Raw genomic sequence first — 18,643 nt, forward strand, 5'->3', positions numbered from 1 at the left:
TGTATGAATTAATTGAAATTTAATGGGGCGTATTTGCATGAAGCATTTAAATTTATTTTTATAGTTAGTTTGTTTATTTTTTCTAAAGAAGAAAGGTAAAACCCAAAGAATATTAGAAACCTGTTTGCATTTTTTTAAAGCTTGAAAGGTGGAACATAGGCTTTATTTGCTTTATTTTATATTGTTTTTTTTTTTTTATTATTTTATTTTATTTATTGCGAAGTTCGTTTTCAACAGGTCAAGGTGAAATATTTCAAATACTTTTTTATCAATTACTTGGAACTGGTAAATTGGAATATTTCAAATTCTGTCAAATATAAACATATATTTTAGATAAATCGGATAATGCACTCTAAGCCAGATCAATGAATAATCATTAGGACAATAACTTTATGATTTTTTATTAAAGAAATATTCCAACAGAATATTAAACAACTACGTTTTAGGCGTTTTTTGACCCGCACCATCAACGTATTCAACGTTGAGTTATTTCTACTTGTTATGGTTGATGAATATGAAATAGGTGGAGGTATATGCATTTGAGGCAAGTTTTCTATAGACTATTTGGGATTTCCCCATTGTAGAAAATTAATCTTTTAATATTTAATTTTTAAGATTTTCGCTCTATAAATTTTCTTGCATTTTGAATCCGATTTTCATTTCGTTTATAAATACTGAATTATTCACAAGTTTGAAATATTTTCTTCTTGAAGTTAATAGAATTTAATAGTTTTTGTCTTTTACGGCCATATTATTCACTAGTTTAAAAAATACATCTGGATGTAAAATTGTCAAATGTGAAAAATAAATCCAAATCCAAAATAGTTGTCCCGATTTTGACTATGAAAATAGTTCAAAAATAGTTGAACATTACTATTTTTTTCTCTGTGTGATAGTGAATATTATGGATTTGGATTTATTTTTGATTTCAATTTTAATTTCTTTACATCCAGATGTATTTTTTAAACTAGTGAATAATATGGCCGTTAAAGTGAAAAAAAAAAAAATATTTCATTTTAAATTTAACAAAAATTCGATTTCAAATAGTTTTTAATATTATTTTTGTTATGCGGAATCAAGCAAGATATAACGGGCGGCGTCTTTCCCTTCAAGACGATTTATTAGCGGTAAGTTTTGTTACAAGTACATAGTGCAGTGATTTGGAGTGTTTTATACCTACATACATATAAGTTAAAAGTTTATTCAAAGTTGTCTTTTTTGTTTTTGAAATCGATATTAGTTTCTTATAGCAGTGCTTTCCTGGAATATGAGTTTTATTTCTAAGAGATACCTTAAGCAAAATAACAGGTGTATTTTTACAAAAAAAAGTTTTTCGAGTGTTATATTCTTAAATCCGTAAAATACCTATTATATTTTTCATTCCGCTCTTATAGCACGTACCTACTCTAATACAGCCAGTTTATACTTTTATAGTTAAATGTGATTCGAATTTTAAATGTTTAACACGCCCTAAGTAATGTAAACAAAAATTAATTATCTCAGAAAATTATTATATTAATTTCTTAAACGTGTTTAAATTTAAACTGCAATTGAAGCAACCTTATCGAAAAGAAATTAAAACATGAGAGCTGTTAAATTAAAACTGAAGAAATAATTCTTTTCTACTAATAAAAATTAAAACAAAAAAATAGCCGACTAGACCACACCTCTACTCTCTTTTATGATAAAAGTGGCTTTAAGTGTAAAGCTTTGTAGGTACATTTGTAGATTACATATAAAAAATGTAAACAAAATATACAAAGATGTTTTTAAAATTACGAAACCATATATATTTGACTTCTTGATTAATAAGGAAATTTTAGAATTCTTTTTATTTTTACACATTTCAAGAAAATTCATCGATCTGTTTAAAAAAAAAAGATTAAAAACAATGATATTTCAAAAAATAAATTTTTGAATATTTTATAAAATTTTAATGTTCTCCTCAAATGCTTGAAAAACAGTAATTCGTTGAAATCGCTCTAGTCATTTGCGTACGATTTTTTAAAAACGAATATTTGATTTGGGAAATAGGTTCTTCGGATTTTTAAGAGTAAGGTTTATCACTTGGAGGTATTTGTATTCATTATTACTAATTTTCATGAAAAATTGCACTTCTTAGAGAAATCTATAATAAAAATTGCAAATTTAAAAAAGTGAAAAAGTACAAAAGTGAAAATTTTCAAACGTATTTTTTATAGTTTTCTCGGGTGGAAAACTTAAAATAATGCATCATTATTATATTATTTTTTTTTTATTTTTTTGTCTAAAAAGCAATTCGTATAGGTGCTCTTTTTAACCAAAAACTTGCACCAGTGAGAATAAAATATTTTTACTTTTGTAAATACTTTTGCAAAGAGTGGTGAATGTAGTTAAGGCTTAATATTTATTCATAAAAACGATAAAAAAATCTTCAATTATTATTAAAACTATAATATAAGTAACTGTCCACAAATTTAAGCAAACAGTTTGGAATTGAAATCAAGACGAATATCTCCTTTTTTGAAAAATGGTAGTATTTTTTAATTTTTAAAGTACTTTACTTAGACATGTCGTCGGCTTACATTATTTTTATTTAGTTAGCGATTTGGTCAGTTTTCACGAGGTATACTTTTGTGGTTTGGATGGAAACTCAACTATAAAATTTAACCGAATGTTATCCCTTAATCTGACTATTAAACTTGTTACTTGGTAGGGTGAAATATTAAGAATTCAGTTAAATATTTAAGAGAGCTTTTAATATTATTATTGGAAAGGCCCTATAAGTTTGAGCAAAATCGCTTAGGTGATAGGCTCCCAACTAAGACAATAGCTTTTGTAAATTGAAGTCTCACGTACTATAGGTACTATATTTTTATACAGCTTGTATTAAGCTTGCTTCAAATTAAATTGCTTATAGAAGTTCGAACTTGTTTAACAACTTCTAATAAGTTGTTTATATACTGTTAAAGAAGTCTTGTTTTTCAGATAAGTTTCGGTTAATAAACTTATAGAAGCTTTACAGAAATTACCAATTTTATACCTATTTGTTTTGGTTTTGAAATTGAATTATCTAGCTCGGATATTTTTACGTTTTGACATTGAAATAATCTAGCTGGAACATTTTTTTTGGCTTCGACTGAATAATCTAGCTCAGACATATCTGCTATTTGAAGTGATAAGGTTTTTTGATTCTGTTAATGAATATTCTAAAATGGACGAGTGGGTAGCAGGTAAGAAGTTCGATTCCTGGGTGAGGTAACAAAATTATATTCTTTTAAAATTATTATTAATAGATAAACTAAAAACTAATGGAACGTTTATATAGCCCCGTTCCATTGGAGGTGGTCCTGACAAAAAATGTTGGTTCTATAAAGCTTTACAGATGCAATTGTTGCTTCTGTAAAGCATTATAGAAGCAAAATTGTTAGTAGGGGAAGTTTACTCATGAGTAGATGATCTAGTACATTTACTACTAAAACTAGCCATATTAGCCCTTTTCCATTGGAGGTGATAGTCTACTAATAGCCCTGTTCCATTGGAGGTGGTAGTTTACTCGTGAGTAGAAATCTAGTACAACAACTACACATTCCTATCTCCTCGAGTAGAAGATCATGTGTTAATTCTAGTACTAGATCTACTCATGAGTAAACTACCACCTCCAATGGAACGGGGCTAATAGTAGATGTTTTGGTTAATCTAGTACTATCATCTACTCAAGCACATACGATTTGTATTGAATTCGTTGAAAGTGCGTTCCATTGAAAATCGCTAGTAAACTACTAGAAGTACTTTGCCACCTCTTAAAGGAACAGGACTATTGATTAAAAAAAAATGTTTAATCAAATGTGGAAACTTATTTTTTTCTAATTTTTCGACAAAACTTGGATAATTTTATGTTTATATTTATTCAACAATCTTATCAGAATCCATTTAAGGCCGTGTGTGAGTTGGGTTAAATATTTAACTTCTGTTAAATTTTTGACACTAATGAGGTGAATAAAAAAATTTCAGCTGTATGGCTTATTGTTTAATATTTTTGTCTGCCTCTTTTCTGCCATGATACTCCTTTTTAATAATAAAAAGGAGACCATCTGCCAAAAAAATTTAACCTAAATTTAGCCGGGTCCCATAGCCCATTAAATTTTTAACAGCTGAAAATTTTGTATTCACCTCAATAGTACCGAAAATTTAACAGAGGTTAAATATTCAACCCAATTGTTGTTGTTTTTATTACGTAAATTGTTTTGATTTCAAATATCTCGATGGTTATGGTAGGTTTGTGTCGAAATAAGTACTAAATAGGGAAAATTAGTACTTTTTATCACGACAAACAACTCCATCTATTGATAATATAACTCCATCTGCTTAGAAAATAAACAAAACAAAAAATAACAAACACGTGAACAAAAGTTTTCGTACGATGTCATAACTAAGGAAGAATACCTCTAAAACAAAACACGATTCCTCACAACACACAATTTTTTATTTTTTATTTTAGTTCATTACAAATTTATCACTTTTTGTTCCATTGAAAATCGCTAGTAAACTACTAGTAGTACTTTGCAGAGATGAGTATTTACTTCATATGTAGTAGATCTACTTCATTAATTTATATTTGTGTATCTGCTACGTAGCAACGTATTTCTACTTCGTTTGACTAATTTTTTCTAACGAACAAAATTTCATTTAAGATGTGTTGTATTGATTCATTTTTTGTTAATCGAAAAATTCATTTAAGAAAATGAATTGTTGGTGCACTTTATTTTGGAATAAACTCACTAGGATCAGCAAAAATTTCTTATTTTATACATCCAAATCATGGAACTAAGAGCAAGTCAATCTGACTTTCCTGAAAATAGTTTTGCAATAAAAAACACTTCAAAATTTGAAATTAAAAATGATTACAGCAACTTCCGGGGATGTTTTTTTTTAAGGAAAAAAATCATATTTGTTATCTACGATTGATGCGCTTTCAACCAATGTAGGTCTCATATTTTGTTTTATTTGTATATTTTTTGTTTTTCATTATCTGCTACATATTTTCCAAATCTACTTCGTTTTTTTGGGCAATATGCTTCACTTTCCGGGCTAAGCATTCTCATCCCTGGTACTTTGCCACCTCCCAATGGAACAGGGCTGTTGTATACATTTTATATAAAGCAGTTTTCTGTTTACTGACATTATAAAGAGTACATAATGCTATGCAGTGTCTATAGCCCCGTTCCATTGGAGGTGGTAGCTTACTCATGAGTAGATCTAGTACTAGAATTAACACATGATCTTCTACTCGAGGAGATAGGAATGTGTAGTTGTTGTACTAGATTTCTACTCACGAGTAAACTACCACCTCCAATATAACAGGCCTTATGATGAGTTTATAAATACGGCTGCTAATGTTTTCTGAAACTATTTCTGAATACACCACAGTACAAAATAAAATGCACGACTGGGTCGCACGAACTTGCTCTTAGAGTTAAAGTTGCTTAAATTTTTAAGACTTTTGGCAAAAAAAAATTAAATTCGTTTAAAAAAACAAAATAAAATAAAATCTGAAATTAAATTGCCCTCCAAAACAAGTATGCAGTTTTGATTGACATATTAACATGCATTTTTAGAAAAAAAATTTCAAAATCGTTAGAGCCGTTCTTTAAAAAAACTAATTTTTTATAAATAATTTTTTGGGAAAAAAGTTTTAAAATAAAATTGGTATGCCATTTTTAGAAATCATTTAGAAATCACTAATCAACATCTAAAAACGAAATTTCAAAAAAATTCAATGTCCCGTTTTCGAAAATTTGATTTTTTAAAAACCCAAAAATTATTTTTTTGGGAATTTTATTTTTGGTTTATATTTAAATTGTATAAATGCTTCTTCACAAAAAGTTTCGTTGAAATCGAACAAGCAATTTCGGAGATAATCGGATTTGAAAAAAACGGTTCTATGGCAGGTACCGTTAATAATGATTTTCAAAAAAAAAAATTTTTCATTTGAAGATAGACCTTAGCTTAAAACTATCACTTGAACTTTTTAAACAAAATTGTTGGAGCCGTTTTCGAGATATTTCAATTTTACTAAAATCGGTATATGACAAGTACCGTTATTATTGGTCCAAAAAAATTAATTCCAAAAATCCCTCTAAAGGGTCGCCAAATAACGCTACATACCAAGTTTGACATTAATCGGTCCATCCTTATACAGACAGACAGACAGACTGACAGACTGACAGACTGACAGACTGACAGACTGACAGACTGACAGACTGACAGACTGACAGACTGACAGACTGACAGACTGACAGACTGACAGACTGACAGACTGACAGACTGACAGACTGACAGACTGACAGACTGACAGACTGACAGACTGATAGACTGACAGACTGACAGACTGACAGACTGACAGACTGACAGACTGACAGACTGACAGACTGACAGACTGACAGACTGACAGACTGACAGACTGACAGACTGACAGACTGACAGACTGACAGACTGACAGACTGACAGACTGACAGACTGACAGACTGACAGACTGACAGACTGACAGACTGACAGACTGACAGACTGACAGACTGACAGACTGACAGACTGACAGACTGACAGACGGACTTCCGGGATCCACTTTTTTGGCATTGTCTTTCATCGTAATGTCATGGAAAAATGACTTTTTTTTTTAGTACGCATGCACAACTTGATATATATGTATGTAGTACCTATATCGCAAGTAAAAAATAACAGCACACGATAGAACTCCTAACCTGAACCCCAACCTCAACTCACCACACTTTCAACACATGACACAAACACTCCAACTCACCATCACCAGACAACAATCTACGAACACATCCCATCAACCATTGTGAATTATCCATATTTCATATCCCCGCTTTTCTGCCAAAACAACACACAAAAAAAAAATATACGAAAAAAAATATATTTTATTCCGGACAGCATTTTTATTTCGCTCTGTGTGCGTTGTTCGTGTATATGCCTTTTATTATTTTTTTTGTTTAAAATAGTCTTTACTTTTTTATAATAAATAAAAAGCAACTCATGGTTGATAATAAAAATAATTCCAATGAATTAAAGAAGCATTTTAATTGAATAAAGTGAAAGTAACCTCCCAGTGTTGAGTTGAGTTGAATTGAATATAAGCAAAAAAAAAAAGTAGCAAAATTCCCATAGATCAACAGAAGAACCATGGGAGCTGTGTTGGCAAAATTCAGAGTAAGTCTTGGTTTGATGAAAATACGTGTGGGTTCCTCTTTTTCGGGTTTTATGCAACATCCAGTCAAAGTCTTTGTATCTCTTTTCTCTGGATAAGCCGAATGACAAAAATGTACGTCATTATGATGAATCGCGTAATCATCGCTCTTCTCTGGACCATGCAATATCATCATTTCACTGCCGCCTAATGTCTTTGTTTACTCTGCTGGTTTGTGTGTTTCTCGCTATGCCTTTTCTTGAGTTATTTTAAGCCTTTTTTTCTTCTTCAAATCCTTTCTATAAATAGAAATCGTGTGTGCACTTTTTGCATTACACATCGTCGAGATCCAACCTTGAAGAAGACTTCTCTCTCAAATTTGTATAATCCCAATAACGTAGGCACACATTATGGATTCACACACAATATAAAGGGCACCTAGCTGCATTGACCCTAATTCTATATTCATCCGAAATGCAAATTTTCTAAATGGTCTGTCCTCTGTTTCTGTTTGTGTCTGCCTCTGCAAGTCTCCGCTCCGCTAGAAGCTAGCCGGCTAAATAATTATTTTGTGTGCGATAAATAACAAATTCAATGACAGACAACAACCAAGTACACATCGTTTTCGTTGTCGTTCCCAATCAGAATACAAACCCTTTCGATAGTCAGCAGATTTTTGTAGTCTAGTCTAGTCATAGTTTTGGGCAGGGACGAAATAAAAATTATAATTTTTTGTATATTTTGTTGTTGTTAAAATTTCTCAATCAAAATAAAATACATGACTGGGGTCGCACATACTTGCTCTTATGGTTAAAGTAACTCTAATATTAAAGCTTTTTATTGAACAATATATTAAGTAGACCTACGTTGGGGTCGTTTTCGACCCAGAAAATTTTTTAAAATAGAATATTTTAAAAAGTTTTACGATTATCAGGCTGAATTTTTTTAAGCCCTTAAATGCATGGTTTTTCCAATTTTGAAAAAAAAGTTACTCAAATAATTAAACACTTGACCCCAATAACATGGAAATAATATTTAAAAAAATTATTTCGCAAAATTTCATAAAAATAAGAAAATAAGCATTTGTTTGCTCTTTTTATGACCTTCAAAAATTCTCTTTCATTTCAATATTTAAAATTTTTTGTTTCCGTATCTTATATCTAATAGCTTATATATTTACGATTCTTTTTCATATTTTTGAATTACAAAATTACGTCTAATTTTTCTAATTTACAAAAAAAAAAAGTTTGGGTTCCCAAAATCAAAGCGGTTTAGAAAAAACCTCGGTTTAGGTTTTAAATATTCTTAAAAATTAATACAATATTTGAAAAAAAATTAATAAATGTTTTTTATTAACAATATATGTATACCCCAAACAATTGATTCATTACCAAAACAATGCTATATTTAATCAATTTCATTTTAACCCTCTACTGTATGAATAAATATTAGCTAACGAAAAAATTAAAAAATGCTTTACATGGGTTCTTTGGGTTGTTTCAAAACGGTTTACATTAAAAAAATTTGTTTAAATTAATTAATTTAAAAAATTTGTTTATAAGCCAAATTTGGCTTCGTATGCATTAAGGGGTACTAAATTTTACTAATTTTATTTATTCAGATTATGTAAAGAATAAAATTAAAATTATAAAAAGATAAATATTTATCATTTAAAAACAAAATAAAGTAAAATAAATACATTGCATTACAAAAGGTTAAGAACTACTTCAAATTTGGCTCATTTTAAGCCATATAACCGAGAAAAGCAATTTGTTTTTTCAGTAATATGTATATATGTTTCCTAGTTCACATTCTTTCCACTGTCGAAGTAAGTCTTGCTCCAACATTTTCACCCACTGCCAGATCTTAAAAAAACTAAAAAGTAATAAAATGATTGAAAAATATTATAGTTAAGCCTCCCTTTCCCTAAATTTTTTGTGGTTACGCCCCTGGAAGTGGGGTTAACATAAAAAAAAATGTCTCTAAAAGCGAAGGGGCTCCATTTCTGAAGTAAAACATAGCTTCCAAGCAAAGTAAAAATGTAAAGGAACAAAATTTTCCAACAAAAAAATTTAACAAATTTTGTAGATTTAAAACCCCTTAATGCATACGAAGCCAAATATGGCTTCCGTACTTTTTGCCCTCCCAAGACCAGGCCAATAATTTGTTTAAATAAATAATAATAATAAAAATAATAAAAAATAATAATAAAAAATAATAATAAAAATAATAAAAAATAATAATAATCCGACTTTTTTTTTAGGTAATTTTTCCATATTATTCAAGTTTTTGTATTCTGAAAGGTTCTGAAAGGGTATAAAACTTGAATAATATGGAAAAATTACCTAAAAAAAAAGTCGGATTTCTTAAGAAAAAAAAATGTATCTCGGTTATTTATGGAATATTCCCAACAATGTTGTACCATTTTGAAAAGAGAATTGAACAAACCAACTTTTAAGGCAACTTGCCGAAACATCTTAGTGCATTTTTTTTACACTACGGCTCATTGAATTAGAGTCATGTAAATTTTTTTAGTACTAAGTTGGGTAAAAAAGTAATATTTTCTTTAAAACTGATGCAGCTGAGTTAAAATTTTTGAATGCATTTGATAGCAGGGTTATTCAAGGTTCCGTAACAAAAGAAAAAAATGAGAAAAATTAAGATTTGTAGTCACGGCAAATGAAAAACCGTCACAGGGTGACCATTTTTTCGACTTTTTTTCAAATGCCCATAACTCCCAAAATATATGGCTGCGATTTTTTTTATTATTTTTCTGATAACTGTCACCACCTACCCTATCTACCGTTTTCGTTTCGACGTTAACTTTTGGGACACCCTGTATGTACATATTTTCATACAAAATATATGAGTGTCGAAAACGACCCGCCAACGTAAAATTAGTCGTTTTTTTTAACGTAGGTCTATGGTTAATTAATTTTTTTTTACACAAAACCAAGTATGCCATTTGATTTCTTGTAAAAAAAAAATTTTAGAAAAAAAAAATCGAAAATCGTTACGAGTCGTTTTAAAAAAAATTTTTATTTATAAAAATTTTTCAACATTTTTCAAAAAAAAAAAAAAAAAAGTTGGTATGCCAATTTAAAGAAAATATTAATATTATTATAAAAACGAAGTTCCGATAAAATTCATCGTTTTCAAAAAATTGAATTTAAAAAAAAAAATGAAATATTTTTTAAAAATTCAAAAATGTGGTTTTTGAAAAATTTGTGAAATTTTTATATTATCTTTACGTTTTTGTATAAAAAAATTTTTATTGAAATCGGCTGGGTCATTTACGAGAAATTCATAAATACAAAAAAAAAACCGTTCTATGCCAGGTATCGTTAATAACGGTGCAAAAAATATTTTTTTAATTTCATAAGATGGCTCTTATGTTTTATATGACAGGTACCGTTAGTTTTGGTCCTTAAAAAAAATTCAATTTTCCCGCTAGGGAATCACCCAAAACTGCTAACTATCGTGTTTGAAGAAAATCACTTCATTCGTTTAGGGCGCAGCTCGAGGTATATACAGATACAGACAGACAGACAGAATTGCCGGACCCACTTTTTTTTGGCATTCTCCATCATCGTAATGTCATATCTGATTGTTATCTCGTCTCGAGTTCGATTTTTTTTCCGAATCCTAAACTTGCCCTAAGTACCTATATCGCAAGTAAAAAAATTCTATGTTTTGTAATTTAGTAGTTTGTTGTTGTTTTATTTCTCAATCAAAAAAGTTTAATCTTTTAAGAAATCTAAGGAATCAAAGGTGAATTTTATCAGTCGCTCGTTTTATTTATGGTTTTTTTTTTATTATTATTATTTTGGAGGAATGATGCGAGTTTCTATTTTAAAATTCCATTTATGGGTGAATGCCGTCACAAATGAGCGAGCAAGCTCAAACGCCGCTGTTAGGCAAGCAAGTGCATTCATTTAAAAGCTAGCTATTTTAATGTTTTTATTTTGTGTTAAATGCCTGCCGAACAAGTTTAGTCATAGTCATGCTTTGAAATGAAATTGTTTTTTTTTTTACAAAGTGAGGTAGGTACAACAGGCTTCCCAATTTAGGATTACTCATAAAGAGAGAGATAATAAATGTTGTCATTCGTGTGGATGTGTCTCTTTTTGAATAGAAGAAGTTTGTTGTATTTGGGTGAACTTGAATGACTGGTCTATGTTAGAATTTGGACTAGAGAATGAAATCAGCATTAATTAACATTGAAGAAACGAAGGTCGTTGTTTTGAAGTTGCAAGACGACTTGTTGATTAGATTTTTGATATCTTATAAACTTTTATATGCGATTAGTTATTCAAAATTTATATATTGTGGTAAACTTTTAAAAGAATGAGATGATTTAGAAGACCAAATAGGCGCCACATAAAAGTACAATAATTGCGGCTCTATCACCCTCAGTTTAGGTTTTAAATTTCGTTTAGATTTTTTAAGCCTCATGTTGGTTGTGGTTTTGTTTTCAAAATGTAATTTAATCAATTAGTGCGAGGGCAACAAATTGAATTTGTAATCGATTTGTGCGTAAAAGCGGGATCTGCTAACATATCATGTTTATTATATATTTTGCCTTGCCCATTATTTGTATTTGTTAAACAAAAATAATTAAATGACTTGGCATTACTATTTATTTAACATTTAATAATTTTTAAATGTGAAATAAGAATGTAAAAAAAGTGTTGAATTCGAGATTTTAATTACACCATTAGCAAAATGATGAAAAATGGGGAAAAGGGGGACTTACAAATTGTTTTACCGATTTAATGATTTTTTATTGAACAGTACACTCTTGCTCAAAATTAACGCAATCTTTTCACCCGCTACTCAGAATTTTAAGTCAGAATCCTTGATTTTAAGTCCGAATCCACTCAAAATCAATAATGCATATCGACGGTTAAACTTCATAACCTCGTAAGTCAAAAAATTCGAAAAAATATTATTAATGCAAACAATTCAGAAAATTCAGAGCTATCTTTTCTTATATTCAGTTCAACAATGTTGTTTTGAACATTTTTCAGAAATGACGAAATTCAAAAACTCGTATTGATAGATCCCATACAAAAACAAGAAACACAACATATTGTTTTTTGATTTCTGAAAAACTTGCAAAAACGACTTACGAGGTTATGAAGTTTAACCGTCGATATATAAAACAAACTAATGTCGTTTTCGAATGGTTTCATTCAAGGATTCACTTATTCTGAAATACAATAAAAATCGCTTCCACTCAATTTTGAAATTTGTTGTTTGTGAATAATCTAATAAAAATTATTTACTTTTTCCACCAGAAAACTTGGTTTGACTTAAGAGTATTTATGTATTAGTACTGAATGTGGTTTGAAATCGAGAAGAGAATAACGCGTTTTATATGTCATTTTCTTTCTAATAAAACGGTATGAAAAACTTCTGGATGCATCCGGACGCTTCTGTACGCCCAATCGAAAACGACATTATTCAATACTACTTGGTATTGCCTATCACATTTCACATAAGACAATTTGGAGTCGTTGGCCCGTTTTCCCACGAAGTTTGTCATTAGATATACGACTGGGCCTTTAACTTTGAAGGTATCAATTTTAAACTGATGGATTTCGATCATGAACGCATCTCTTCAGCATTTCCCAGATATGTTCTGGGTATTGAATTTAAATCCGTGTTTCTGAATGATCAATCTAATGTTGGTATAACAAAGGTATTCTGAAATCGCTCTTGCACTATGAGCTCTTGCTTTATCTTGCAAAAGAATAAACTGTACACCAATTCTAGATCAGTCACGTATCTTTGGCCACCTAACGCAGCCCTAGAAAAGCTTACTAACAAACATGTAAAGCAGATTCTTCCCTAGGATTATCATTAGTTTTTTTTTTTTAATCTGTTCATCTTTTTGCTCGAGGTAATTCTAGCAAAGTTTTGATGAGTGTTCAGTAGGGTGTCCGTTATTTCCCAAAGTGATGTTTTCGGGGGAGACACCCCCCAGATCGAAAGTTTAGGGCCTGAATAAGGGGAATTTAGCAAAAAAAAAATTTTGGAGGTCATTAACCCGTGCCTCTAAGGTCATACTTTCCCCATACAAATTTGTATGGGAAATTTTTAACTCATACATAAATTTTTTTTTCTCTCGAGTTAAATCATCTATTTTTAAAATGTTTGTTGATTCTGGTTGGAAAATAGTTCCATTAAAAGATTACATTCAAAATTTCCCGTTAAAAATTTTTTTTATGTTTTATTTCGGTTTTTGAAATTATTAGCTGTTTTCGTTGTTTTTGCTTTCACCTGTCACATAATTTTAAATGCAGTTTTATTGGTTTTTAATTCTTTTCAAATACTTCATTCAAAAATTTGTGTGTAAATCAAAAATTTTAATTTTTTAAAATTTTTTTTGAAATTTTTGCCGTTTTTATACGTTAAAATTTATTTTTTTCGAACTACAAAAGATATGTTTACAATATTTTTATTGAATTTTGTTTAAAAATTATTCACCTAAAAAATGACACCAAAAAAGTTGCAAACAAGAAAGGGTAAAGTATTTAATAATATTTATTTATTATAAAAACTGCAAAAATTTCAAAAAAAAAAATTTTTTTAAATTAAAATTTTTGATTTATACACAAATTTTTGAATGCAATATTTGAAAAGAATTAAAAACCAATAAAACTGCATTTAAAATTATTTGATAGGTGAAAGCAAAAACAACGAAAACAGTTAATAATTTCCAAAAACCGAAATAAAATATAAAAAAATTTTTTAACGGGAAATTTTGAATGTAATCTTTTAAAGGAACTATTTTCCAACCAGAATCAACATACATTTTAAAAATAGATGATTTAACTCGAGAGAAAAAAATTTTATGTATGAGTTAAAAATTTCCCATACAAATTTGTATGGGGAAAGTATGACCTCCAAAAATTTTTTTTTTGCTAAATTCCCCTTATTTAGGCCCTAAACTTTCGATCTGGGGGGTGTCTCCCCCGAAAACATCACTTTGGGAAATAACCGACACCCTAGTGTTCAAATTCATTATGCTGTTTAAATGTTGCACTGTCATCTCGAGCCCCCTTTTATAAATAATTTAAAAATCTTTTTTTTAAGTTATCTCGTTGAAGGGCAAAACCATATACGAAGTCATGTTATACATTAAAATGCTGTTATTGGATTCCTGGCCGTTTTCCCACGAAGTTAATTATTAGATATACGACTGGGCGGGCCACTTGCTACATCAAAGAAGCACGGATTCTACATTAGAGCGAAGAAATCGTTTTCATTTCCGTAAAACTTAAGTTTCAATTATTGTACGGTCCTCGGCAAAAAGTACCTCTTATCCAGAATTGAAGTACCCTTATTTATGTTATTTCTCTTAAAAAAAGGGATTGAAGAAAAATTTCTTTTTCAAATTTAATATTTGCAATTCAAAAACTTAATATCGAATAGATATTGAAGAATGCAACTAAATCAGTTTTGCATCATATTTTGACTTTCCTTTTAATTTGTCAATTCCAGAAAGAGAAGAGCTCGGCAGATGTCTTGGAGAAACTCGAAACAGAAATAAATACAATTGAAAAATACTCCATTAGCACACAAGAAAAGCAGAGGCGATTGGTTGGAAATTTTCTAGTCATATCCATCGGATTGTATGCGATTGGATTTTTTATTATATTCTTTGTTTTCTTTCCGACAACATGGCCGGATCGTATAACATACTCTGTGCCATTGCTCGCATTTCCTTTGATGTAAGTTAAAGCTATTTCAAAAAATTCAATAAATTTAATTAACTGATTATTATTTGTTTTGTTTGCAGAATATTTCTAGTAAGAAGATTACTGGCATGGTTTTTCCAAAGAAAAATCAACAAAAATCAAACGAAATTAGTAAAACTGCGAGCTGAAAAAAAGAAAATTTTAGAACAAGTTATGGAAAAGGAAACATACAATGTAAAGTATTTTTTAATTTAATTTAAACTTAATAAAAATGTTAATGTGTCTCATTTAAAAATAAATTCAGGTTGCATCAAAACTTCTCAGCAAATATGGAGGAGACAAATCTTACGGAATCAAATCATTAACAACAACTGGTAATTAAAATAACGAATACGTTAGACAATTTTGTATTCAAATTAAGTTTTTCTTATGGTTGGTGGGTTATTTTATTAATGAATTTATTAAACTCAAAAATATGTTCAAGTTTTACTCAACGGAAATCATAAACTGAAACGATTTTTTGGATGTTTTCCGGGCACAGTGTTTTAAACACTATCCCATCAAGAAAAAAAAGGCTTCAAATAAAATTGTTTCAAGACTTTTTCATAACTAAGTTCAGTATTAATTTAATATTATTGTCCACCAGAACCCTTCCATAATCCGTATGTCCCCCTGGCATTATACGCCTAGGAAAATTCAACACCAGAAATCTTAAATGTTAAAAAAAAAATTGAAAAAAAAACAGTTATTTAATATAGTTTTTAACGGCGATAGTCCCGGTGGAGCTTACTTGGACTCATCAGTTGACTTATCGTAGGACAGCTTGTAAATACGCAAATTTTGTTTATATTCACATAAGGCCGTAAAAAGCTGTATTAAATCAATAATTTAACAAGGTCCAAATATAGTGCTTATTCTTCTACTTTACTGATTTATTTCAGTAGTACATAGAATTTGTATTTTAAAACCAATTTTCTTCTTCTTTAGAAAATAAAAACATTTCAGTGGCTCAAAAGCCGTTTTCCTACTTGTATCTGAAATACATAAATTTTGAACAAATGGATAAAAACTAATGAAATTAATTACAAATAAACATTTATTTCGTGGTTTATTTTTTAAGTAGTGTAGAAGAATTTGGGCACCACAGCACAAAAATCTGATGTTGGAATATTTGTAAAATTGCCGGTTGGCACTTGAATTAAAAAATTATTGACTGGATATTTGCAAAAAAATAGTTTAACAATTTTTGTTAGCTGTGTTGTGCCTTCTGCCATACCTACCACAAAAAATCATCGTGAGTTGAACTCAGCTCATTCACTTTGACTATCATTTCGGTATCATCTTGCGGATATTGTTTTCAATCAAAGTGCAAGAAAACAATAATTACGCTGATTCTTTAAGAACTTTGCCGACAATTATCCACTGCAGAAGTTGCGCTCGCGACTATTGAATTGACACGACAAGTAGAGTTTTAATCTAAACGTGAAAAGAATAGTTTAAATTTTAATCACTGCTAATACCGAGACAAAAACTAAGTTTTTTAAAGCTATAACAGCTGTGTGATCGTGTAGATTGAGCAGCTATGCTAAATCTCCCAAGACTTATGTTTAAAAAACCTTATCAAAAACAAGTGATAATTTTAACAATATATGCCTTTAAGACCTATGGTCTTTTTTAAATGCAAATTGCACGGCACTAGTTAGAAGGAAAAGAAAGATAGGAAAGAATTTTTGTGAATTGAGAATAAGATGATTTATTATCTCATATAATTCCACGATTGGCGTGGGTTTCTGCCTAAGGTGGGCCTCGAACCCATACTTCTAGGTTAGCACCGCATCTACTGCACCGTTGCCACCCGCATTCAGTAATATATCTGATGATTTTTTGTATCAATTTTTAAATTCTCTAAAAATTAATCAGATCTGAGATTTTGGAGAGTATTTTGTATGGGAATTAAAATAATTAAGCGTTATCTAAATTTTAGGCTTCAGGAAATAAAAACTCGCTGTAGTACTTTAGCTCAAGTCATCTAATACTTTAGCTACAGAGTACACTTCGAGGTACGTACCTGTACATTTTAAGAGTAAAAATGCTGCGGGTATTCGTCAAACTCAAAACTTTGAAAAGATTTGAAGTATTTATGGGGTACGTACATAGGTTAGTAAATATTAATAGTGTAAACATTTTATAGTGTAAAACAATAACAAACGATTGTTTTTTTTTGGTCATCGTTTTTTTTTTTACAGGGCTGATATTCGTGATTTGTAAGTCCGAAGAAATTAGACGAATAGTAAATATACGGTGGTTAACATAAAGTACTTACATACAATCGATTCCTTTTTTCGTTCCAACCAATTTGCGATTACAGAAATCCATTTTATTTTCCAAAAAATACTTTTTACAATTAAATTACCAAATAATAGGAATAAAAATACATTAAAATAATAAACTATCTTATATTTTAGCTCCCACACCACAGCAAAACAAATCACAAACAACGGAAAATCGAATTCTTAATCTCAATAGCAGCCTAGCTGCTCTATCAAATCGCCCAGGTGGCGGTGGTCCAGGCCAGACATTCGGTAGTCAAGTGGCAATAAATCAATCACTGCTCTCAGCTGCTGCTAATAACGGAAGCCAGTCAACAATCAGTCCTCTGACACCTCGTTCTACCACAACACAGCACACAAGTGGCGCTCTTCGATACAGAGGAGTTGCTACACCTGCACGTAGTAATGCACTTGCGTTGCCAAATACACGGCCATATCCGATTATCAATCAGAAGTCACAGGGCTTACTCGAAAAAATGGTCGATTACTTAATCGGTGATGGTCCACAGAATCGTTATGCTTTGATTTGTAAAGAATGTTTTGCTCATAATGGTAAGTTGTTGGGAGTTAAAGTGATCCATGTTCTAAAAAAATAATTTGGTTAATTGATTGTAGGAATGGCACGACAAGAAGATTTCGATTATGCAACATTCCGATGTGCATTTTGTAACGAACTTAATCCATCTCGAAAGTCACGACCGGTGGCGCCGAAACTTACCAGCGGCATGAGTCCGCTACACAACCGAATGATTGCATTTCAAGCGAGAAACAGTGGCTCGTCGTCAGAATCAAGCGATGATTCAGGTAATTAAATTGATAAAATGGAAATTTAAGACACAAAATCTTATAAATCTTTTTTTTATCTTAGATGTTCCACGACGAATTGAGAATATTACATCACAGAAAGTTCCAGAGCAAACAGCTGCCGAGAAGAAGGAACAAGAATTAGAATCAGAAAATAATAATCAATATTCAAATACGAACGGATCGTCACTTCCGAGTGAAGAGCATGAATCCAAACCATCAAGCGAAACAGAAACAGAAAAACCAAGTCTTGAAGAAGAAGCTGAAAAAATCCCAGAAGTAGAAGAAGCAATCAAGGAGAGCGAGACTAAACAATAATTTATTAATTATATATATTTTTAAACTTAATAATGTTATGCATACTATTATTTTAAATATTATTATATCGTTCAATCTCCCACTACTCTTTATTCCACAATCCACACTAAAATTATTATATAAGTGATAAACCGCTGCACGAAATAACTAACGCTTATTTATAATTTTCCCAATTTACACCAAGTCCAGATGGCTTTTTGAGTTGATGTTTGCTCCAAATCCAATATTCTTTTCATAGAAAAGAATTGTGTTAGCATGAGTTAAAAATGTAGTATAAAAAAAAATCCAGTTGTTTTGCA

The 18,643-nt window shown here is 30.1% G+C and overlaps 1 protein-coding gene across 2 annotated transcripts; it reads left to right on the forward strand.

The window, feature by feature from the left end:
* Positions 1-1,044: 1,044 nt before the first annotated feature.
* Positions 1,045-18,419, forward strand: LOC129905749 (endoplasmic reticulum junction formation protein lunapark-A). 2 transcript variants are annotated; one of them, XM_055981310.1, is made up of 7 exons: positions 1,045-1,127; positions 14,696-14,925; positions 14,994-15,126; positions 15,197-15,266; positions 17,358-17,774; positions 17,838-18,026; positions 18,091-18,419. In XM_055981310.1, the coding sequence occupies exons 1-7, from the start codon at positions 1,068-1,070 to the stop codon at positions 18,342-18,344; spliced, it is 1,353 nt and encodes a 450-aa protein (XP_055837285.1). In that variant the 5' UTR covers positions 1,045-1,067; the 3' UTR covers positions 18,345-18,419. The 2 variants fall into 2 exon arrangements, with proteins under 2 accessions (XP_055837285.1, XP_055837286.1); XM_055981311.1 differs by lacking the exon at positions 1,045-1,127 and adding an exon at positions 6,889-7,209.
* Positions 18,420-18,643: the final 224 nt, after the last annotated feature.

Source organism: Episyrphus balteatus, chromosome 1 (assembly GCF_945859705.1).
Source record: "Episyrphus balteatus chromosome 1, idEpiBalt1.1, whole genome shotgun sequence".
In the NCBI taxonomy this organism is placed as follows: Eukaryota; Metazoa; Arthropoda; class Insecta; order Diptera; family Syrphidae; genus Episyrphus; species Episyrphus balteatus.